Source organism: Cnephaeus nilssonii (assembly GCF_951640355.1).
Source record: "Cnephaeus nilssonii genome assembly, chromosome: 13".
NCBI classification, from domain to species: domain Eukaryota; kingdom Metazoa; phylum Chordata; class Mammalia; order Chiroptera; family Vespertilionidae; genus Cnephaeus; species Cnephaeus nilssonii.
The window spans coordinates 37,324,460-37,347,547 of NC_137084.1; the positions used below are offsets into that span (position 1 = coordinate 37,324,460).

The 23,088-nt window shown below is 45.3% G+C and overlaps 1 protein-coding gene and 1 pseudogene across 3 annotated transcripts in view; one reads left to right on the forward strand and one right to left on the reverse strand.

The window, feature by feature from the left end:
* The window catches only part of DENND5A (DENN domain containing 5A), a 77,915-nt gene extending 59,009 nt beyond the window's left edge, over positions 1–18,906 (forward strand). The window contains exons 13-23 of one of the 2 annotated variants that reach the window (XM_079786939.1): positions 5,031–5,115; positions 6,630–6,714; positions 7,180–7,308; positions 9,289–9,410; positions 11,511–11,656; positions 12,192–12,310; positions 12,678–12,859; positions 13,417–13,499; positions 13,999–14,122; positions 14,723–14,857; positions 17,890–18,906. In XM_079786939.1, the coding sequence (XP_079643065.1) occupies positions 5,031–5,115; positions 6,630–6,714; positions 7,180–7,308; positions 9,289–9,410; positions 11,511–11,656; positions 12,192–12,310; positions 12,678–12,859; positions 13,417–13,499; positions 13,999–14,122; positions 14,723–14,857; positions 17,890–17,969 (1,290 nt within the window). In that variant the 3' untranslated portion in view covers positions 17,970–18,906. Of the gene's footprint in view, positions 1–5,030; positions 5,116–6,629; positions 6,715–7,179; positions 7,309–9,288; positions 9,411–11,510; positions 11,657–12,191; positions 12,311–12,677; positions 12,860–13,416; positions 13,500–13,998; positions 14,123–14,722; positions 14,892–17,889 lie in introns of both variants that reach the window. The other variant, XM_079786938.1, reaches the window with a different exon arrangement.
* On the reverse strand, positions 9,425–11,250 carry LOC307108764 (ATP synthase subunit g, mitochondrial-like; annotated as a pseudogene). The gene has a single exon. The product of its transcript is annotated as an ATP synthase subunit g, mitochondrial-like (transcript).
* Positions 18,907–23,088: the final 4,182 nt, after the last annotated feature.

Genomic DNA, 23,088 nt, shown 5'->3' on the forward strand with positions numbered 1-23,088 from the left:
GATGAACTGTGAAAACATACTAAATGAAAGAAGCCAGTCACAAAAGACCACATATTGTATGACCCCATTTAGGCAAATCCATAGACAAAAAGATTAAAAGCTGCCAGAGGTGGGAGGGAGGGAGGACTGGGGAGTGACTGCTAATGGATATGGGATTTCTGTTTGGGGTGATGAAAATGTTCTAAAATTAACTAGTGGTGATGGTTGCACAAGTCTTTGAATATATTAGAAACCAGATTTTTTGTGTGTGCAGAAAATTATATACTTTATAAGTATGAATTTTATGGTATTATGAATTATATCTTGATAAAGCTGTTTAAAAAATCCAGTTGGATTATACTGTACATAATGTATGTTTTATAACTTGCTTTTCTTTACCTCATTTTTTTTCTATGTCCTTAACTAATTTTTAGATGATATTACAGTATTTAAGAGCTCAGACTATAAATCAGATAGACTTGGGTTTGATTCCCACTTAATAATTTTATGAAACTGAGCAGGGTACCTAGCTTTTCTAAGTTTCTGTTTCCTCATATGTATGATGGAATTTTAAAAGTACCCACCTTCATAGGATTCTTGTGAGGATTTGATAAGGTAATTCATGTAAAGCACTAAGCTCAAACCTGGTATCTGGGAGATTCTTAGTAAATGTTTGTGGTTATTATTCTTCTAAAATCTCAGTTTTAATTAATGTATTATTGTATAGATGTGCCATACTTGAATCAATCCCTTATCATTGGTCATTTAGGTTATTTCTTATTTTTCAGTATTATAAACAACATTGCGATTACAGATTTTTAAAAATGTTAAAGATTGTGTATCACATTCCTACAATTTTGAGAGTCCTGTTATATAAGTAGCAACACTATGAGCTTTGGAGTCAGAAAGACGGATTTGAATCTTAGCTCCACTGGGTGACTTCTAGTGATTTGCAATTTTTGACTCTAATTTTCCTTGTTCAAAATACAGAATTAATAAAATCTACCTTTCAGGGTTGTTGTGATAATTAGATGTAATAAAAATAAGTACCTGGCACATGGTGGGTATGTAACATATGACAGCTATTATGCTAGGTTCTACATGAAGGATTTCTGTTTCTTTCCTTTTCTGTATTTTTTAAAAATATGTTTTTATTGATTTTAGAGAGAGGAAGGGAGAGAGAAACATTGATTGTGAGTAAAAAACATTGATATGAGAGAGAAGCATCGATCAGTTGCCTCCCGTATGCACCCTGACCCATGACCAAACCCGCAACCTGGGTATGTTGCCCGACTGGGAATCGAACTGGCAACCTTTTGGTGTGTAAGACGATGCTCAAGCAACTGAGCACACTGACCAGGGCTCTTTCCTTTTCTTTATAACAAATAAGTAAAATATACATAATCATTCTATCATTTTTCTTAAAGTTTAGCAAGCCTTACATTATGGTTAAGTAAGCCCTTTGAGCTTTTTTATAAAACATGCCCTCAAAACTTTTAATATTTGCCATAAAAATCTTGAGGCAGTTAAAAAAAATAACCTTATCATCACATGTTCTAAACCTGTCCTCTGAGACTTGGCACCCATATTCTACAAGAAATCTCACAGCATGAGGATTTCTTTTGGGATTCATTTGATCCCTCTCTCAGTTTGGATAGACAGAGGCTACTTGTTTGGTGAGAAACCAGTACAAAAAAAATGGGGGCTTTTTTGTTCAAGTTCTGTTTTCTGAGTTCTGCTTTTGGATCACTAACAGTGTCACCGGAGGGAAGTGAGGGCCTGTGCCTATTGGCAGGGCACTTATGCCCTCAGGGACACATGTTCACTGGACAGTGACCCTGACTATCAATGTTGGGCTCCTACAGCATGCTCCTTAGACCTCCATTTTGGTGGCCTGTGTGTAGAGCACCTTTCTTCTGCTGAGACAGTCTTCAGTTATGTTCCAATCCAAAGGTTATAACCTGGCTACCTGGTCTCCTCCCTCATGCAGACTGTGCATGGTCATGCACAGATCGTGACCAAATTCACTCTCAGAGAACTATCTTATCTCCCTCTTCCTGGGGGCACCTTACGGATCAACTGCCCATTTTATCTACTTACAAAGTAGAACCAAACGGCAGTTTTTACTGCTAGCTTCCTAAATGTTGTTATTAGCCATGATGGTCTGCATGGAAGGCTGTTGCAGCAAATCCTCACCACTCTCTTTCGCTTTCGATGACATATTCCAAGGAGATGGGTATCCTACTCTATGATATTTATCTGACAGTAAGAGGTGAGGTTTGATTTTTCATAATAGTTTTATAATTGCTGTCATTTGGGGACTGGTAAGTGAAAAGGGGTTGTTTCTCACCCTTTGTGCATTGACATTCTTGGAGAATCTGGTACTATCGATGTGTCATGTGGCCACATCCCTGAATGGGTAGTCAGACTATATTGAACCTTGCAGTCTCTGTCAGTCCCTTGGCAAAAGATGAAAAAGTGTAATTCATGTCTTTTGCACTAGAAAGACCCCAGTGCCCTCTTACTAAGCTTCAGCCCAGCTGCTTTTCTCTCACTCTTGCCCTCGCCCTCCCTCCTTGACTAGTATAATCACTGTGAGCCCAGGCATCCTTCTGGCACGGTGGCCTGGTGTTGCTCTTGCCTTTGGTTCTTCAGCGGCATGGCATGTGAGGGCTCTCAGGTGACCAGCTATATTTAGTTTGTATCACATCCACACAGTCCTAATACGGGAGGCTGCCTTCCAAGTCAGCCTAGATGCTAGAAATATAGTGATGAATAAGTCAAAGTCCCTGCCCTTTTAGGAGCCTACTCCAATGGTTTTAATAAATGAATGAATGAATGGATTTCTAGAAGTTGAATTACTATCTCAAAGAGCATGGCTATTTTAAGCTTTTGTATTCTACATATATTCTATTAATATAACAGTAACAGTGTATAGGAGCTGTTAAGTCTCATTGATTTTTGCTGAACTATTTTTTCACAGTTTTGGTATTTCAATGAATAAAAAAAATGGCCTTCTCTAGTTTTAACGTGTATTTTTTTTTAAATCGCCATTGAAGTTGTTGGGCTTTGTTTTAAGCTGGTTAAATCTTGTAGGAAATCCAAATATACAGCAAATGTATGTTAACAACTTGCTGATCCATTGATGGTTTTCTCTCATTCAGTTGCTTTATTCCATCTCCTCACCACCCCCCCCCCCAAATATATCAAAGTGATGGATAGAAACAAAATAGGATATTGATAGTCTCAAGGGAAAAATCTTGAGACCTTAAAGTTTCACATTCATCCCAGAGCATAAAATTTTCTTCAGAAGGTATAACTTCCAAAGGTAAATGATCCCTTTCAGAAGCAGTCTGCCTAGGGTCATTATTAAGAGTAGTGGTTAGATGGACTTAAGCTTGAATCCCAACACTCTCCTTACTAGCTGTGTGATCTCTTACAATCTTTCTGATTCACAATTTGCTCTTTTCTAAAGAAAATGAGGATAGGGTACCTACTTTATAGGATTTTGGGGAGCATTAAATAAAATGTTGTATTTTAAACATTTAACATAGTTCATAGCAAACCTCAAGCAAGACATGGTAGCTTCTATCATTATTATTTCATAAAGTGCAGAACTAAAGTTATTTATAAAATTATTATAATAAATTCTACTAAAACAAATATCATGTTACATTTGTATTATATCAACTGTATAGGAACATTTACCATGAATCTGAAATAAAGGTTTTATCACATAATGAGAGTCTCTATGTACTGAAGGATGACTGGGAAGAGACAAAGTAGTTGCTGGGGGCCAGCTGGGCTCACTCACTACCTAGGCAAATTGCTCCCTTACATCAGGCTTGCACGTGCTATTCAGACTTGTGTCTTGTTAAAATGACTAATTATGCCAAGAGCTGTCAGAGCCCTGGAGGGGAAAGAAGGGATGAAAGCTGGTTTCGCTCAGTGGCTAGAGCGTTGGCCTGGAGACTGAAGGGTCCCAGGTTCAATTCTGGTCAAGGGCATATGCCTGGGTTGCAGGCTCGATTCCCAGTAGGGGGTGTGCAGGGAAACAGCCAATCAATGACTCTCTCTCATCATTGATGTTTCTATCTCTATCTTCCTCTCCCTTCCTCTCTGAAATCAATAAAGATATATTTAAAAAAATAAAATGACTAATTACTACATGACTCAAACACAGGGTGGGACAAAAGTAGGTTTGCAGTTGTTCATATGGGAAATAATACAATAATTAACAAATAATAATAGAAGAAGAAACTGTTGTGAGTACTCACAACTGTAAACCTACTTTTGCCCCACCCCATAATTTTAAACTGCAAATGCAAAGGTTCTGTTATGCTGACTGCAATATCTCAGCTTTGCAGTAAAGTAGCAGCCTACCTTCCTGCAGGCTTCTTCAACTGTACCTTCAATAGTGAGTCCTCATCTTAGTGAAGATTTATTCTCCCCAGCCTGCACTAAGGGCAGGAATGTCTGTATTTTAGGAAATTCAGGAGCTATCATAGAATCTTGTAGACGGGATATCACCTCCTCTCTGCAAAACTCATGCTCTACCTAAGCTGACCTTCAACTAGCAAACCATTTAGAAGTTATTTGATTTTTGTCTTTCTCATCCACTGGTTCATACACATCTCTCTTTGACCATGCCCTCCTCCTTCCCAGTGGGGATCTTTTTTCTTTGTTTCTCCAGGATTTTAGTAACGGGGTATGTGTGTGTACATTGCATCCGGTGTACACTGAGATAAGAAATAGTACAGTAAGTCCTCACTTAACGTTGTTGATAGATTCTGTGACTTTAAGCTAAATGATGTACAATGAAACCGGTTTTACCATAGGCCAATTTACATAAAGAGTTAAGTTTCTATGACATCTCATCAACATTACAACAAAATAACATTAAATGAAATGTTATTTGAGGACCTGCTGTACAGGTACTTTTTATCAAAAGCTGGAATCTATATGTTTAAATTATCTCTGTCTCTGTCCACTGGATGCCTTGGCCTCTGAAATCTAAACTGATAGATATTTTCCCCTTGTATTGGTTCCAGGGGAAGTCAGCCTTGTGGTCCCATCTGTTACATTATCAGGAAAACCGACAGAGAAAACTCACATCAGGAAGCCTCAGTACCTCAGGTAAGATGGTCTCTGCATCATTGGAGAGAATGCCCTCCACCCACATTCCATCCCCCACTGGAGAGAACAGCAGGAGCGATTCAGGTCACTGAAGCCTTTGGTCTGTGATGTTTTCTTTTTTACATATTAAGCCCCCGGGTCCTTTGAACCTCAGAGCATGCCATAGCCATGGAGTTTGCTTTCATTATATACTCTTTTGATCAGTGAAATAGAAGACATATCAGCAAGGTATGTCTCATTAGAATGAATTTAAGTTTTAAATGAATTTGGGTGGTACTAATGTCTTGTGTTTGGAGCAAGCTGTTTTCAGAGTCTTTTGTTTTATTTCTCTAAGATGAGCATTGAGAGGATCTATCCTGTCAAGTAAGGGAGCCTGTTTGTCAGTGTCCTTCCTTAAGTCCTGGTGTGAATGATTCCTTACACTTCCTTTCTGTTTCTAATTTAATGAAAATATCAGAGTTGTCAGGGACCCCCCCGAGATCATCTAGTCCAGCCCCTTATTTACAAGAGGAGGAAACTGGGATTGAGAGAGGAGTGGATTTACTAGAGATCACCCAGTGAATTGATAGAAGAGGCCAGATGAGGAGCCGGCCTCTTGTCTCCTGATCTGGTGTTCTTTAGGCTATTCTGCAGTGTCCCTTCCAGGACAGTCCTCCTCCTTCCTCTACTTCTTGGCAACATCTCCCCATTCACACCATCTTTCATTCTTCTCTCTCTGCCCAGCAGTTTGTTCACCTTTCTTGGGTGTTCTGATCCTAATGATAAAGATCAGTTTAAATGGGGGTTAAAAGATAGGCATGAACTCAGTGTCATCTTTGCTTTTGAATTAGTTGACCTCAACTAGCACTGAAAGTGGGGAGAACAGTTGACTGAAAACGAGGTACAAGAGCTCCCTAAGTAGCCTTTTAAGAGTTTTTTGGTTCACTTTCTGGATATGAGTCTTCTCAGGAAGGCTATTGAAATTATTGCTAAGGGATAAACTATAGCCGAAAATTCTCAACAGCTGAGTAATCAGGGTACTAAGTTTTCAACGTTGGGCCAGACGTGCAGGTATAAAGGTATTGTATCTAGAGGTCTGGTTTTCTGCAACATGTGTTTTTTACCCATCCTGTTGGCTCTTTTGCAGCCTATTTTGAGGCAAGAGCAGGACAGAAGCAGTGCCTCCACGTGGAAGCACTGCCTTCTATGCATTGTGATGAGAATGTGCCAGATTAGGAGCCAGGGGATCCGACTTTGCCACTTGGTGACTGGGCAAAGCAGCTGACCTCTCTGAATCTGTTCCCTCTATGATATCTTCTTTGGTTATCTCATAAGTTATTAAATAATTAGATGCGATAATATGCATACGAGTATTAAATCTGAAACCTAGTGGGTACTTAATAAATATTATGAAATGATTGATCAAAGTGTTATAAAAATAACTGCTTCCTGTAGAAATATGTGGTTTGAGATTAGAAGGGTAGTCAGCTATTTGGATAGTCAGATCTTAGAAATGACCAGTTTCTTTGTTCTAGGAATACTTGTTGATTCAGAACGGAGGAAGTCCGATGCCAGCTCAGTCATGTCTCCCCTGAGAATCTCCCTCATTCAGGATATGAGGTCAGTGTGAGCTCAGACATAATAAGCCACTGAAATCCTGTTTCCAGTTGCTGCTTAGGTGTCCACGTTATTTAGCAGTGTCTCAGTGACCCATGCTTCCACAGCGTCTCCGTTAACCACGAAGCCCTTCTCATTGGTCTTGTGCTTTATGATGTGATTATAGAGCAGCTGGGTTTCCTGACATTTTTGGAGAATTATATCAGAGTGTCTCAACGCCTAAGGGCTCTGGGGTTAACCTGACTTTTTTTGAGAATTGTACTGTCACCCCCAACCCGTATCCTTTGCCAGGTGAGCCCATCTGGCAAAGCTACATGGGAGCCCAGGATTTAGAGAATAAGAGCGATGCACTCTCCCAGGGGTGGATAGAGCTGTCTCACTAGGTCTCCCTTGGCTTTACAGGGGAGGTATTGGTGGTGAGTTCATCTCCCGCCCACCCTCACTTTCTTCTTCCCATTTCCCCTTCAGGCACATCCAGAACATTGGGGAAATCAAGACAGACGTGGGAAAGGCCAGAGCATGGGTGCGACTCTCCATGGAAAAAAAGTTACTTTCCAGACACCTGAAGCAGCTTCTCTCAGATCATGAGCTCACCAAGTAAGGCCACTCCGCCTGGAGTAGAACAGGCTCTCAGGAATGCTGGGGGATTGGAAACCGAGTGGGATGGGGGAATAGACAGACAGTGTGTCATCACTGCTGTATTCCGCTAAACTCAAATTGCGTATGAAGGTTTTGAAGCATGTCCACTTCTATCTGCAGAAGAATAATTCTGCTGTATTTGTCCTCCCTACCTTCCCAATCGGCATGCCCAAAATGGCTTTCTCAAAGAGTAGTGAGAAGGATGGGGCCCTCATTGGCTACCTTAGAGTTTGGGGGCTCCTCCTCTCCTCTCTGCACTCTGGTGACTTGTATATCACAGGCATTTTTTCAGTCTCTTCCCTGAAGGATTGCAGAATTACAAGGAAACTTCTAAAATATATATACCCTTATCTCTTTTGTTCTCTCTTGGGCCCAGGGCAAGCCCACAGTAACCAAGTCTTTGCTCTTCCTCTCTGGACCTTTACTTCTAGGACAAGTTTCAGGAACCTATTATTTGTAGGGCAGATTTGTAGACATATTTGGCTTAAATATATATATATATATTTTATATTTAAATATATTTTTATTGATTTCAGAGAGGAAGGGAGAGAGAGAGAAAGAGAGAGATAGAAACATCAGTGATGAGAGAGAATCATTGATTGGCTGCCTCCTGCACGCCCCACACTGGGGATTGAACCTGAAACCCAGGTATATGCCCCAGCTGGGAATCCAACTGTGACCTTCTGGTTCATAAGTCGACGCTCAACCACAGCCATGCTGGCAGGGCCCTTTGCCTTAAATATTTAGAGCCTTCCTTTGACTCTAGCCTAACTTTCAGGCTCATTGCTAACTGATCACTTTTCTGAGCCCTCAACCCCAGTCACACTGGTTTTCACATTCTGTCATCCTCTTCCTACGTGCCTGTTTAAATTTGTGCCATCTTTCAGGCCCCTCTTGTTCTAGGAACATTGAAGCTTATGGCCCTTTAAATTTCCAGAGAGCCTTGCATTTGGCAACTCATTATTATACTGTAGTCTTTACCTGATTAATTCATCTAGACTGTATTTGAGGGTAGGTGCTTCCCTCTCCAGCACCTGCACATAGTAGGCCTTGTTTGGTGAAGTATCTGTTGAAAGCACCATATAAACCTGACTAGGTAGAACCTGACAGGTATACTGAATCCCATACCTCTTTGGCCATGATGATTGCAGTCTTGGCAACCAGGATTGTTACATTCTTTTGTTTTGTGTGTGTGTGTGTGCATTTCTCTGTGCTGAGGGCCTGTACATTTGGCTCTCTGTGTCCCCTCTCCTCGGAGAAGGTATCATTGCTGAGCAGTTGCAGAAGGCCTGCAATGTCAGGCAGAGGAGTTGGTCTTTGATGAGTAAGCAGTGGGGATGCGGGGTGGAGATGGGAGGAAGTTAGAAAAGGGGAAGGACATGGTCTGCATAGCTCTCCCTGGTCTGTGACCTGGCTCATTCCCTTCATTGCCCTTTATTATCTCTGAAGTGTCCCTGGCTTACATTCACATTCAGAGCAGTGACCTGACCGTGGGTCTCAGGTCAGCTGGGATCTGAGACTTGGCCTGGGAATGAGTATTGACCACAGACCTCCTGTCGTTGCTCCTCCAACACCACACACTGGGGTGAAGCCCTAGCAAGATGCCTGCGAGGGCCTGTGTCTTCCCTGAGAAAATTACATTTGGGCCCTCAGTTAAAGGAAGGAGATCCCATGAACTCTTGACACTTTACACTGTAGTAACATCCACCCTTGGACACAGGGTAGAGTTTGGTTTTTGTTGTTCTGCTGTAGCTTAAGCCACTTTCCCTCTAGCCCTCAGTTAGAGTAACTGGCTTTGTTCCTTTTTCAGGTAGCTCTAAAGAACTTAAGGCTTGACATCTCATTCTTCCCCTAGCGGCTCCTTCCAGAACTGAGTAATTCTAGCCTCTTTCCTCTCCTCTTGGCTGGGAGACTAATGTATTGCCTCCTCTCTGACAGAAAGTTGTACAAGCGCTATGCCTTCCTGCGCTGTGATGACGAGAAGGAGCAGTTCCTCTATCACCTCCTCTCTTTCAATGCCGTCGATTACTTTTGCTTCACCAATGTCTTCACAACTATCCGTGAGTACCCCACTAGCCTTCTTAGTTCCTATCTTCATGAGCTTGCTTGAGGCTAACACACTGTCCCCCCCCCTCCTTTTTAAAAATATATTTTATTGATTTTTTACAGAGAGGAAGGGAGAGGGATAGAGAGTTAGAAACATCAGTGAGAGAGAAACATCGATCAGCTGCCTCCTGCACACCCCCTATTGGGGATGTGCCCGCAACCAAGGTACATGCCCTTGACTGGAATTGAACCTGGGACCTTTCAGTCCGCAGGCCGACGCTCTATCCACAGATCCAGACCGGTTAGGGCTCACTGTCCCCTTTTTAAGAAAAAAGATGATCACTTGTACTTTTGATTTGCCTTTTGCTTCTGTGGGAGAGAGGTGCAATGCCCTCCTTGGAGGTTGTTTTTTCTCTGAAGCTTCTTATTCGTGCTCTGAACTGGGGAGCTCAGTCTTTTTGGCCATCGTGTTGTCACTGTTGTTCTAGGCCAGTGGTCGGCAAACCGCGGCTTGCAAGCCACATGCGGCTCTTTGGCCACTTGAGTGTGGCTCTTCCACAAAATACCACGTGCAGGCGCGCACGTACAGTGCGATTGAAGGAGTACCCTAATTAAGTTAATAACAATGTACCTACCTATATAGTTTAAGTTTAAAAAATTTGGCTCTCAAAAGAAATTTCAATCATTGTACTGTTGATATTTGGCTCTGTTGACTACTGAGTTTGCCGACACTGGTCTAGGCACTGCCCTGGGAGCCTCAGGTGATGCAGATGGATCGGATTGGGTGCGGTGGGGAAGTTCACTGCCCTCTAGATACCTGTAAAGAAATTTCCCTTTGGTTTTGGGCTGAGAGAGTCATTCAGTATCACAGAAGGTTTCAGAACTGCCCATAGGGACAAGCAACTCTCCCACATAGCCATGAAGGTTTGGGTCCAGACCCTAACTCATTTGGTTTCTTTGAGCAGAGTCTGCCCCTCCTGTGGGTCTCATTCTTCCTATTTTCAGAGTGAGGAAGAGGGTTTAGTATAGTCTAAGGCAGGCCCCTGGAGCCTCATCTTTCTCTGGTGCCAGGATGTTGGGTGGGGGTAGTCTCTGAATTTGCACCATGACTAATTGTTTGGCCAGTGACTCAACAGCCTCAGTAGTGTGGTATGGACTCTTTTTTTTTTTTTTAACATATTTTTTAAAATTCAAATACCATTCTGATCACTCATGGTCTAAGAACATTCAAATAATAGACCAAAAAGAAGCAGATGTTAAAGATTTGTCTTCAAACATTAGAGCCAATGATGCCACACTTGCCTATGATATTGCAGCATTAAATCACATCCACACCTCAGTGGCCACCAACCCACTCAGCAGAGCTTCCTTAACTGTGAGCTGTTTGAAGCTACCATTTTGAGTACTAGTGACTATTTTTTTTCAGGCTCTCAGCAAGGGTTAGAGGAATCAGCTCAACCTCGGCACAGTGCCAAAATGTGGCCGAGTAAGGCTTTGAGTCCGTCACAGCAGCATTTACTAACGCGGGGGCCTTGTCCGCAAGGTTGCGGACAAATTGGGCCATGGTTCTAGGATGGAAATTCCGTGGTCCAAATGGTCAGCTGAATGTCACAGCATGCACTTTTGTTTCTACGTGATATCCATCTTCCCTCTCAGAGAAGAGGGCTGTAGGCTTCAGTAGAAGCAGCACTGAACTAGAATTTAGGAGACCCGAGAGAAACTAATTCCCTCTCAGTGCCTCAGAAAAGGTAACGGAATACCTGCATGGCCTCTCCTGAGATTGTTATTAGAGTGCAAGAGATGATAGATGGAAGTGCTCTGAAAAGCAATTCAGTACAATGTCGAGTTGGTGATGTTATTTAAGGAGCAGGTTGACTTAGCTCTGAGGCTGCATATGGGCTTGGATCTTTGATGTTTGTGGGTAACCCGAGGGGGAGTGAGATTGACGGGAGGGTTGGCTGATATTCTGAGCCAGCCAGAGACTAGCTCCTGGTGACTTGCTGCTCCGGGCTGTGCTGCGGCTGCCGTCATATGAGCATGCCTGGAGCAGACCCTTTCAGGTATGGGAGGGATTCCTGATCCTCCTCCATGCCTTTGTGGCTTCCCCTAAACAGTGATCCCCTACCACATCCTGATTGTACCGAGCAAGAAGCTGGGGGGCTCCATGTTCACCGCCAACCCATGGATTTGCATCTCGGGAGAATTGGGTGAGACACAGATCCTGCAGATTCCCAGGAACGTGTTAGAGATGACCTTCGAGGTACGTGTTTTCCGGGAACCACAACTCGAAGCTCAGTGGAAATCTGAGTTTGCAACAGCTGCTTTTCTGGAGCTTTCTGCAGGGGTTTTTGGAGGCCTTGCTCTATACAGTGTTATGCATCAGCACAGCTGACCTGTCCTGAGATGATTGGAGCCAAGGGTTGACCCAAGGAGCGGGGAGCCTGCCCTCTCTAAATAGTATCTGGCTGGAAGGCACTTACCCATCTGAACTCTCATACCTTTCTGTCCATAGTGTGCTGAGAAATTCCCAAGAGTTCTTTCATCCGCTGGGCCCAAATGTTCACAGAGACCTCTGGACCTCACTGCCATCCCACTTCCAGAGCTGCCTGCTCCCGGGCCCTGTTCTCTCTGTAGTAGCAGCCATTGGCCCCTCTTGAGATGGTGAGGTGGAACCATGAGCTCTGTCCCTGCCAGGTTGCAGGCAGCCAGTCAGATGTCAGCCTCCAAGGAGTGTCACTATTTTTCCCTACTTCCTTTTCCTACCTCATCTTCTCTATTTGGCTGTTCTCTCATAGTGCCAGAACCTGGGGAAGCTCACTACTGTGCAGATAGGCCATGACAACTCTGGGCTGTATGCCAAATGGCTGGTGGAGTGTGTGATGGTTAGGAATGAGATCACAGGACATACCTACAAGTAAGTGTCCCCTTGGCTGTGCTCTAAGATGCTGGGGCAAGGGTACCGCCAGGGGCTGTGTTTGATGCTTGGGTATGTGGAGTTCTCAAGGAGGCTGTTTAGGCTGTAATAGGCTGGGGCAACTTCCTGTTTGGCTCTGCCTCATGCATCTGAAAAAAAATAGGAGGAGGGTTTACCAAGGGAAGATGTGTGACATTGCTGTGACAGGTTTCAGGCCACCCATTACTTCCCGATTGTGCACATGGGATGGATGAGCAGGCCCGTGAGGGATCCTCAGAGATGGCTTTGTTGATGGCTCTTTCTGAGCAGTAAGGGGATGGGCATGGGAGGAGCTGGCAGCTCTGACAGGCCATTGCCTGACCTGTAGGTTCCCCTGTGGCCGGTGGCTGGGGAAGGGCATGGACGACGGAAGCCTGGAGCGGGTCCTAGTGGGAGAGCTGCTCACATCCCAGCCTGAGGTGGACGAGAGGCCGTGTCGGACTCCGCCCCTGCAGCAGTCCCCCAGCGTCATCCGCAGGCTTGTTACCATCTCACCCAACAACAAGCCCAGTAAGTGGGAAGAGAGGCTGGGCCCTCATGCTACCCAGCCTGGGAAATGTGGGCAGATCTCTGGGAGCCCTGATATGTTAGCCCAAATCCCAGCCTATGAGCTGCCTCAGGAACCACCTCTATCACCTAACACTCTCCCTCGAGGCCTGGAAGGAGAGGGGAGAGCTTATGGAGGCTGGCCTGGGGCCTCCATACTATTTGTATATGATCTTAGAGAGGTGAGGGGTCTACTGTCAGGTCTTCTCTTTCCTGGTTCCAGGGCTTCACAGCCAAGTCTTGGCCCTCTTTTGGTTGCCAAATGCTCCAGGGTAAAATGGAAAATAAACTTTATCAGCATCTCTTAGAGACAGAACTCGAAGGTATTGACTTTGCTTTTCTTCCCAAGATTTTAGGAAGAGCTAGCTCAGCAAAGTTCGGTGGGTGAGAGCTACTTTTCCCAAGTTCAGGCTGCCCTGCCTCTCCCATGAGCCCTCACAGTGTCCTCAGTTTCCTGCTCAGGCAGCTAAGCACTGTTAGCCTCTGAGATTGGTGAGGGGTGTCTGCTTGATTTTTATCAGAGCTGAACACTGGGCAGATCCAGGAGTCCATTGGGGAGGCAGTCAATGGCATCGTGAAGCACTTCCATAAGCCTGAGAAAGAGGTAAGCCTTCCTGTCCTCCAGCCCAGGGCCTTACATTGAGTAAGAGAGAATAATACTGTTCTTGGCCCATGTGCTTGGACAGCCTAGAGTGTAGAGTGTGTGCCTCGGTTTGAGACTGAGCAGACTTCTTCCTCTGGGGGCCTCTGCTTGGGTTACCCTGTTTTCCTTACGCACTAATGGCCCAACAGAGTCCTGGGGCCTCTAGTGAACAGTGTGTATTCCTATTTTCTTCAGGATTTGCCCGTCTCCCTGAATAATGGCCACATTGGCTTTGTCTCCCTGGTGGGAACCCACATTCATCATCTGTTCATTTATTCATTCACTCAATAGCTATTCACTGAGAGCTGTTCTGAGTCAGGCACTGTGCCAGGTGCTGGGGGAACAGACAAGGTCCCTGCCTGTCTTTTGCTGCCCTCTTAGCTGTGGGTTGTGGATTTGGGGATGCAGGGGTGGGAGGGCAGCTTGAGGCAAGCCTGTCACTCTCCCGTTTCCTTACTAGAGAGGCAGTCTGACGCTGTTGCTTTGTGGAGAATGTGGCCTTGTCTCGGCTCTGGAACAGGCTTTCCAGCATGGATTTAAATCACCCCGTCTCTTCAAAAATGTCTTCATTTGGGATTTCCTGGGTGAGTTGGACTAGGATGTGTGGGTGGGAAAGCATGTAGAGACATGGGGACTCACCAACATAATGTGGGTGCTGACCACTGGGGTCTGAGGTACAGAAGCCAAATCAGGTAACTCTCAGATCTGTTGTTTGCCCTGCCTTTCCCCAAAAGTAATGACAGAAGTTCCCCCCATCTTCACCCCTCACCTCCTGAGAACTGGATGGAGAAGATTCTCTCTAAGCATCTGTTGTATAGTACAGATGCTTAGTCATGAGTCCTCACACTCTTTCCTTGGAGATCTAGAAGGCCAGCCCAAGCCTGGTGTTGCGCCCACTTAGAGAATTTTTATGCAAGGAGCTTCTCCTTCAAGAGTTTTTTTGAAATCTTCAGACTAGAGAAAGTAGCATCTTTATATCAGGGGCAACGTAAATTTTAAAAATAAGGATAAGGAATATAGGAATCATTTTGAAAGGTGATGAGAGACATCAGAATACTCATGTTATTCTCATTAAGTTACTTACATCAACATTGAGAGGCCCATGGCTGGTGGCCTGCAGGACAGTGAGAGACAGGTCGGCTTTAAGAGGCTTTGTCATCGGCAAGCTTTTCTCCTCTTCACAGAAAAAGCACAAACCTATTATGAGACTTTGGAGCAGAATGAAGTTGTTCCTGAGGAAAATTGGCATACAAGGGCTCGGAATTTCTGCCGATTTGTCACTGCAATCAACAATACTCCCCGGAACATTGGCAAGGATGGCAAGTTCCAGATGCTGGTGTGCTTGGGAGCCAGGTACTACAGCCTGACAGCCCAGAGTACATAGCAGCCAGCCTTGGAGGTGGTGCTGGAGTCCTAGTGTGGTGCAGGGGTGGGGAGTGGCTGATGACCAGGCATTCTTGGGTAGGTGAGGCCTTAGAGGACTTCCTAGAGTCCCTTAATTTCCTTTATGTACCATGCATATGGGTGGGGATCTGTGGGAGTGGGGGTGAGAGAGTGTGTAGCTGGGGAGGAAGAGCCACATTAAAAAAAACACACACACATATATATATATATATATATATATATATCTATTTATGAATATATATATATATCTATTTATGAATATATATCTATTTATGAATATATATATATACACACACACACATACATACATACATATCCTATCTAATAATAGACAAATATGCAAATTGACCATACCTCCGACACACCCACAAGCCACACCCACCATCCAGTCAGAGCGAGTATGCAAATTAACCCAAACCAAGATGGCTACAGCCACAGAGAGCAAGGTTTCCTAGGTAACAGAGGAAGCCAAGCTTTCTGCCAGCCGTTGCAGGCCTAAGCCTCCACTCAAGCTACAAAGTTTCAATTATAGAAGGTAAACAAATTCAAACAAATGGCGGCAGAATGGAGCTTGAGAGTGCAGGCCAGGGTTGCCGCCGGCAACAGGGGAAGCAAAGCTTTCTGCACACCCTGGCTGGGCCCACCCGCTTAAGGCAACAAAGTTTCAATTATAACCCCAACACAAATGGCTGCGGGCCTCGGAGGGAGCCCCAGGCTTGGCTCTGCTCCAGGCTACAAAGTTTCAATTGTAGAAGGAAAATAAATTCCAGATACCAGGGCCTCTGCTTGCGTTGCCAGGGGGCGTGGCCCGCCTGCAAACCACCACAGGCCCCTCGCTCAGGCCGCCCCATGCCCCAAGGGAACCCCACCCTGATCAGGGACACCCTTCAGGGCAAACCAGCTGGCCCCCACCCCTGTACCAGGCCTCTGTCCTATCTAATAAAAGAGTACTATGCAGATTGATCATCACTGCAACACACAATATAGCTGCCCCCATGTGGTCAAAGATCCTGCCCCCATGTGGACACAAGATGGCCACCACAAGATGGCCAGCAGGAGAGGGCAGTTGGGAGGCACCCGGCCTGCAAGGGAGGGCAGTTGGAGGTGATCAACCCTGCAGGAGAGGGCAGTTAGGGGTAACCAGGCCGGCAGAGGAGGGAAGTTGGGGGCAAACAGGCTGGCAGCAGAGTGGTTAGGGGGTGATCAGGCTGGCAGGCAGAAGCGGTTAGGGGCAATCAGGAAGGCAGGCAGGCAAGCAGTTGGGAGCCAGCAGTCCTGGATTGTGAGAGGGATGTCCGACTGCCCGTTTAGGCCCGATCCCAGGGATCGGGCCTAAACGGGCAGTCGGACATCCCTTGAGGGGTCCCAGATTGGAGAGGGTACAGGCTGGGCTGAGGGACAACCCCCCTCCGTGCACGAATTTCGTGCACTGGGCCTCTAGTATATATATATATATATATATATTCAGAGAGGAAGGGAGAGGGAGAGATAGAAATATCAATGTGAGAGAGAATCATTGATCAGTTGGCTGCCTCCTGCAAACCCGCCCCCTCCCCCTACTGGGAATCAAGCGCACAACCCGGTCATGTGCCCTGACAGGGATCGAACTTTGATCTCCTGGTTTATAAGTCAAAGCCCAACCAATGAGCCATACCAGCCAGGCCAAGAGCCACATGTTGATGGAAGGAATAAAACCACCTCACTGGAGAAATTTAAAAGAATATATATAGTCATTCCTTCAATAAACATATGAATGTGCCAGGCCTTGTGATGGCGGGAATAGAGAAGGTGTGAATAGAGCTGAATGAAACATGGCCCCTACCATGTAGAAGTTTACTTGTCCCAATTAAATACAGTACAAGGCAGAAGGTTGTGAGAGCCCAAAAAAGAGGTACACTTTTATATTATACGGTATGCTGGAAATATAGAGGAGAAAGATCAGAGAAGGTTTCAGGGAGGAAGCGCTAAGGACCTGGGACAGAGGATCCTTCCCTATTAGGATAGAGTTGTTTAACCAGGGGACTGAAATGATACTAATTTGATATCATGGATGGTGTGCATAAGATTGGGCAAGATCGTTAGGGGCTAGTCCAGTAGGTCAGGTGAGAGCATGAAGCTCTAATAAACCTAAGGCAATAGTTTGTTCAGGCACAAAAGGGAGGGAGTTTGTGTGGTGGTAAAAAACAGAGTCTGGAACCAGATTCATTAGGTTCACATCCCACATTAGCCACTTACTAACCGTGTGATCTTGGAGAAGCTACTTAACCTCTATGCTCCTCAATTTCTTCTTCTATAAAGTGGGGATTATAATAGCACTAATGGCATTATATCATACTAGAGGGCCGATGCACAAAGTTCATGCAAGAGTAGGCCTTTGCAGCCCCAGCTTCATCTGGAAGGTTGTCTGAAAGTCGTCTGGATGGTCATTCCACTGTTCAGCCGTTCGGTCAATTTGCATATTACGCTTTTATTATTATAGATCATAGGGTTGCAATGACGGTTAAATATCTTATAACAGTGCTTGGTACATGCTAAGCTCTATGTGGATGTTAGCTCTCGTTATTACTCCTGGTGGTGGTAGCTGCGGGGAGGAAGGATCGACTGGCTGTTGGTTAGAGACTGGCTGTTGAGATGGATGAAGTGGTGCTGACTGGACTTGGTGTCTGGTTGGTGGTGGGGTTATCTAGAGAGGAAGAGGCCCAGTGGCAGATGTCAGGGTTGATTTAGGTCAGGTTGGGTTGGTGTCCTGGGGCAGGGCAGCCCTCAGTAGGAGCCTTTTATTGCTGTGTAAGGTCTCTTCCCAAGCCCTATTGGAGAAAAAAAGGGGCTGTGGGGAACTATCCACTTCTCCAGCTTCAGACTTTGTTCAAGGTTTCCCCTTGGCCTTGCACTAACCGTCTCCCTTTCTTTCCCTTCTGACCCACCTGGACTGACCCTGCCCTGCCAGAGATCACCTCCTACACCACTGGATTGCCCTGTTGGCCGACTGCCCCATCACCGCACACATGTATGAGGATGTGGCGCTGATCAAAGACCACACACTTGTCAATTCCTTGATCCGCGTGCTGCAGACATTGCAGGAGTTCAATATCACGCTAGAGACGTCCCTGGTCAAGGGCATCGACATCTGACCTCTCAGCACCAGCTAGCAACAGGACTGAGAAAGACTCACCCTGCAGCTCTGACCCGTCTTCCCCAAGGACTTAAGCGAGTTGTGCAGGAGACGGAGAGGAGATGTACACTCACTGTAAAAAGAAAACTAGAGGATTTTTGGAATAAATAATCTATTTTAGAGTTTATTTGCTGATTTGCTTTTTACACACTTTCATGTGAAAGAGTGATAGGGAGAGGGAGACGAGGTTGGTGCCGCTTATTTTGAAGCTGGTGCCCTCCCTCGCTGTGGCCGCGTGCTGGGAGCCTGCGGCCTCCCTGGACTGAGGCTGGCACCGCGTGCAGGGCAGTTCCGCTTCCTGCCCTGCTGCGTCAGTGAGGCCGTTCCACATCGTTTTTAACTAATGTTTTCTATATTAACATTATTATCGATATTTGGCTTTCCTGGGCCACACAGGTGTGCTGAGTGGAAGCCCGAAGCTCCAATCAAAGGGATTTTTAGTAGTGCCTCTTCAAGCACTGACAAGTCAGTCCACATCTTTTCTTTTCTTTTTTTGTCAGTATTATTTGGGAAGAAGACATGCTAAGATGTATCATTATGCAGAAAATCACGTTTCCTCTTGGCACGCAGTTGCGCAGAAGTAAACAAGCATGTTTTAACAGGTTTTCCTTTCCCCCCATATTATTTATTTAACCCTTCGTTGTGTGTTTTAAGTCCTTCTTTTTTTCTTTTTTTAAGGAAAGAAAAAGCTTGTCACAGTCTAACTGGCTATATTATTGTTAAATTTATGTTGTTTTGCAACTTAGAAACCAGCTACAGTTTGGCCCACTTAATAAAACACCTGAAACAAAACTGCATGGTTCCTGATTTTTATGGGGGTTTATGAGCAGTGGGCGGTGGAGGGTGCAGTGTGGTCTGTCTGAGGACCGGGCTGCAGCATCGCTTCTCTCCCCGCTCCCCGCTGGCTAGCTGGCTCAGGGCTGTGGGCCGCCCAGGATGCCCCTGGGTCCTTCCCGCTGCAGCACTTGGAGCTTTCACAGCTGTTAGCTCACATGGTTATTTATTTATTTTTTTTGAAAGGCTAGAATGTGCCATTTCATCCTTCGTCCTCTCATGTAAACTCAAGTAGAGACCAAATTACACGTGACTGCAGATTAGGAGGGTGGTCAGCATCAGCATGGAGGTCTCTCGGGTGCCACGCGAGCCCACTGTGACAAAGGCTTTCCTGTCATCGGGTTGTTTTGAAATTAACAACCGAGAAGGAAAGAAAGGGCATCTTTCTGTGCGTGCGTTCTTCTGAATTCTGCACGTGGCTTTTCTGGTTCTGTCCCAGGCTGCCAAGCTCCCTCAGGTGGTGCAGCAGCAGACCCCGGTGGCCTCTGCTCCCAGCAGGTAGGTGCGGAGAGGGCAGCCAGCGGGAAGTTCCCACGGGGCTTCTCAGCAACCTCCGTGTGAGTTCTTGGTTTTCCTCTGTTGAACTGGGGGCCGCGTCCTGTGCCGCATGGTTATTTGAAAGGGATGCACATGGGTTATTTTTCTATTCTACAGAGGAGGAGGCTAGACAGAGGGGAAAAGACCTGGCCAAGGTTGCAAAGATCATCACCTGACTGAGATAGGATGGGCCATTTCTTGAAGGGTAGGGAAGACCAGGCGTGGGAACACAGGACACTTGAGATCCTGTCTACCCTCAGGAAAAAAGCTTTTTCTTGAGACGGGCTTACTTTTCCTGGGATTGCAGGTGTAGCTTTATGAGAGTCGTGGGAACCAGCTCTTCAACCAAGCTGCTTTATGGAGGCATTGATCAGGTAGAACACCTCAAACCAATATCCTCTTACATTTCCCTGATCTCAGCATGTACTGTTCCCTCTGCCCAGAATGCCTCCCCTCGTGCCCACTTCCCGTTCATTGTTCAAGGTGTACTTTAGGAGTCACCCATCATACAGACTTCCTTAATTCCTGCTGGGCACTGTTAATCATTCCCTCATTGTGCTCCTAGACTTTCTTAGATGTTGGCATTTCCTTCATTTTTCATTGCTGCTTTCATGTTGGGCCCACTTCCTAGCCTGAGCACCTAGAGGGCAGAGAGGGTCTCTTGTTCATTTCATCCCTGGTGTCTGACAGGTGGTGAGTGCCCTGATAAAGCTTTTTGAAGAGATGACCAAGGGGACTGGAGGCTCCTAGAACAGCTGCAGTGCAGCATCCTGCCGGCAGGGGGCGTTAGTGGGCTGCACTACAGCTGCCTAACTGAAGGACAAGGGGATTCAGGTTTTTTGGAAGTGGAGCTTCTGGAGCAGGAAGGGGATTTCTGGTTGGGCGAGAAGGGCAGCATGGACATCATCTATGTATGGCTCTTATGGGCCTAGGCCAGAGGCGCCCTTAAGTCATGCTTTACACATATACCTCTTTTCCTCACAACCCTGCCAGGCAAGTGTAGATTATCCCTGGTTTACAGGTGAGGAAAGCAAAAGATTTAATCACTTGCCCAAGGCCACACTATTTCATAAGCAGTTTGCAGTTACTAGAACTGTCACTCTAGGCTGTGGCTTTTCCATTGACCACTACTTCCTTATTTGATGCAGGTCTCTGCTCAGATGTCAGCAGAGAGACCTACCCTGACTGCTCTAAAATACCAACAGGTCAGTCACTTTTTACCCCCTCATTCTGTTTTATTTTCCTTCCTAACACAATCATTATACTCATTATTTGCTAATTCTAAATGTGTATTTTATAAGGGAGGGACATGATCTGCTTTGTTCATTAAGTAGTAACTGGCACATGGTAGGTACCCAAAAGTATCTGGAATAAATTAATTCATTGGCAGTGGTTAAGACTATGGAGCCAAAGTTCTTAGGCTGAATCCTTGCTCTGCTATTGTCATCTAGAGCAAGCTACATAACTTTCCCAAATGTCAGTTTACTCATCTATAAAATGGGAATGATAATAGCGCCTGCATCATAGGGTTGTTGTGAGGACTAAATGGCTCTACCTGTATGCTTGCAATAGTGTAAGGCAGGGGTCCTCAAACTTTTTAAACGGGGGGCCAGTTCACTGTCCCTCAGACAGTTGGAGGGCCGGACTGTAGTTTAAAAAAAACTATGAACAAATTTCTATGCACACTGCACGTATCTTATTTTGAAGTAAAAAAAACAAAACGGCAAAAACACCCGCATGTGGCCCACGGGCCGTAGTTTGAGGACACCTGGTGTAAGGTATATACTAAGTGCTCAATAAATGGTAGTGGTTATAATTAACCTATCGTATTAAGCCCTGTTCTGGTTCCTAACTTGAGACCCAGACCTCTTGTCCTTAAGGAGCTGAGAGGCAAGTTCTGTGGGGGAGTGAGATACCAGGGAAGGTACTTAGGGTAGAGGAATGTCAGGAGTGGAGATTGCATGTAGAGAGAACAGCATGAGTAAAGGCATGGATGGAGCTATGAAAGTGCTAGATAGTGAAGATTATAGGAAGTCTAGTGCTAGAGAGGAGTCCGAGACAGAGAGGGAGCACTACCCATGGCAAGAATAGAGCTTTACCAGTCTCCCCAGAACTCCTCCATGTTCCCCTGCTCCCCATCCCAGTCCCAGCTACCTCCCTCCATTCAACTTCTTAACATTATAGTAATAATCACTTACTTGAGTTTCTTTATTGTTTGTTTTTGTTAATCCTCCCCCAAGGATATTTTTTTCCATTGATTTTTAGAGGGAGTGGAAGGAAGGGAGAGACAGAGAGAGAAAGAAACATTGATATGACAGTGACACATCGATTGGTTGCCTCCCGCACATGCCCTGACCAGGCCAGGGATCGAACCTGCAATTGAGGTACATGCCCTGGACTGGACTCAAACCCGCAACCTTTCAGTCTGAGGGCTGACGCTCTAACCCCTGAGAAAACCTGGCCAGGGCAAGTTTCTTTATTGTTTTATTACCCAAGTGTGGATCCTTAGACACTATAGTTTTCAGCCTCACTTTTTAAAAACTTGATATGGCTTTTAAGTTTTGTTTAATCTAAAGGGCCCCTTCTATACACACAGCCTTTTTTTTTTTTTTTTTTTTTTTACAGTTTATCTGTTGAAGAACCTGGGCCATTGATCTGTAGTTTTCCAGTCTGGATTTTGCTAATTTTATGCTAGGGTGCAGTTTACTGTGCTCCATCATCTCTGCATTTTCTGCAAATCAGCAGCTAGATCCAGAGACCTGATCTGCCTCAGGTTTGATGAACTCTAGGTGGTTGTGTGCTCATTTATCAGGAGGCACATCATGTCTGGTGTTTACTTTTTTGATGTTAGCAGCCATTGATGCTCAATGCCTACATCCTATAAGTAATTCACTTGGGTGGGGGCAATGCAACATAGAGATATTCTAACCTATCATTTTGTTTTAATTTATTAGATGAAGTAATTTTATTAGGAAATGCTGCCCCTCATCTATTTGATCTCAGAGTTTGTATAGGAAAAGCAGGATACGTGTGAAATTTTATTTATTCAACTTTTAGGATAACGAACTGGATTTGGCTCCCTGATATCCTTAGAAGGTGGCATTTAAAAAAAATATGATGATGAACTCGGGTTTAAAAGTAGTGGATGGTTTCATCCCATTGCATTTATTATTATTATTGTTTCTATTTGGCTGTTGGGAGCCTCTTTAAGTCGGCTCCTGGAGGACTAGTGGTTGCTTTCTGGTATTTCAAGATGCTGTAGGCTCCTCTTGTACATTTTCTGTCCTAGACTTGGAATCAGTTATTTGGCTAAGAAGCCAGGGGTTTCACATGTGTTTTACCCACCCCCGAGGCTTAAAGGCAGCCCTGCCACCTTCTGCTGTTCAGGTTTAATGGTCTTTGCCAAGATGGGGACTCTTTTTTTGGTCTGCTGGTCCTTAGACACAAGTAGTCCGAACTGTCCTGGTAGCAGGTACTGGGACCTACAGAACGTATTTCTGTGTTCCCTCGCAAGAAAGTGCCCTTTGGGGGCCAGCACTTCCGACCCTGCAGAACCCGGAGTGGAAGGACCAGGAAGCACAGTCTCCCTCAGTGGGTCTTTGG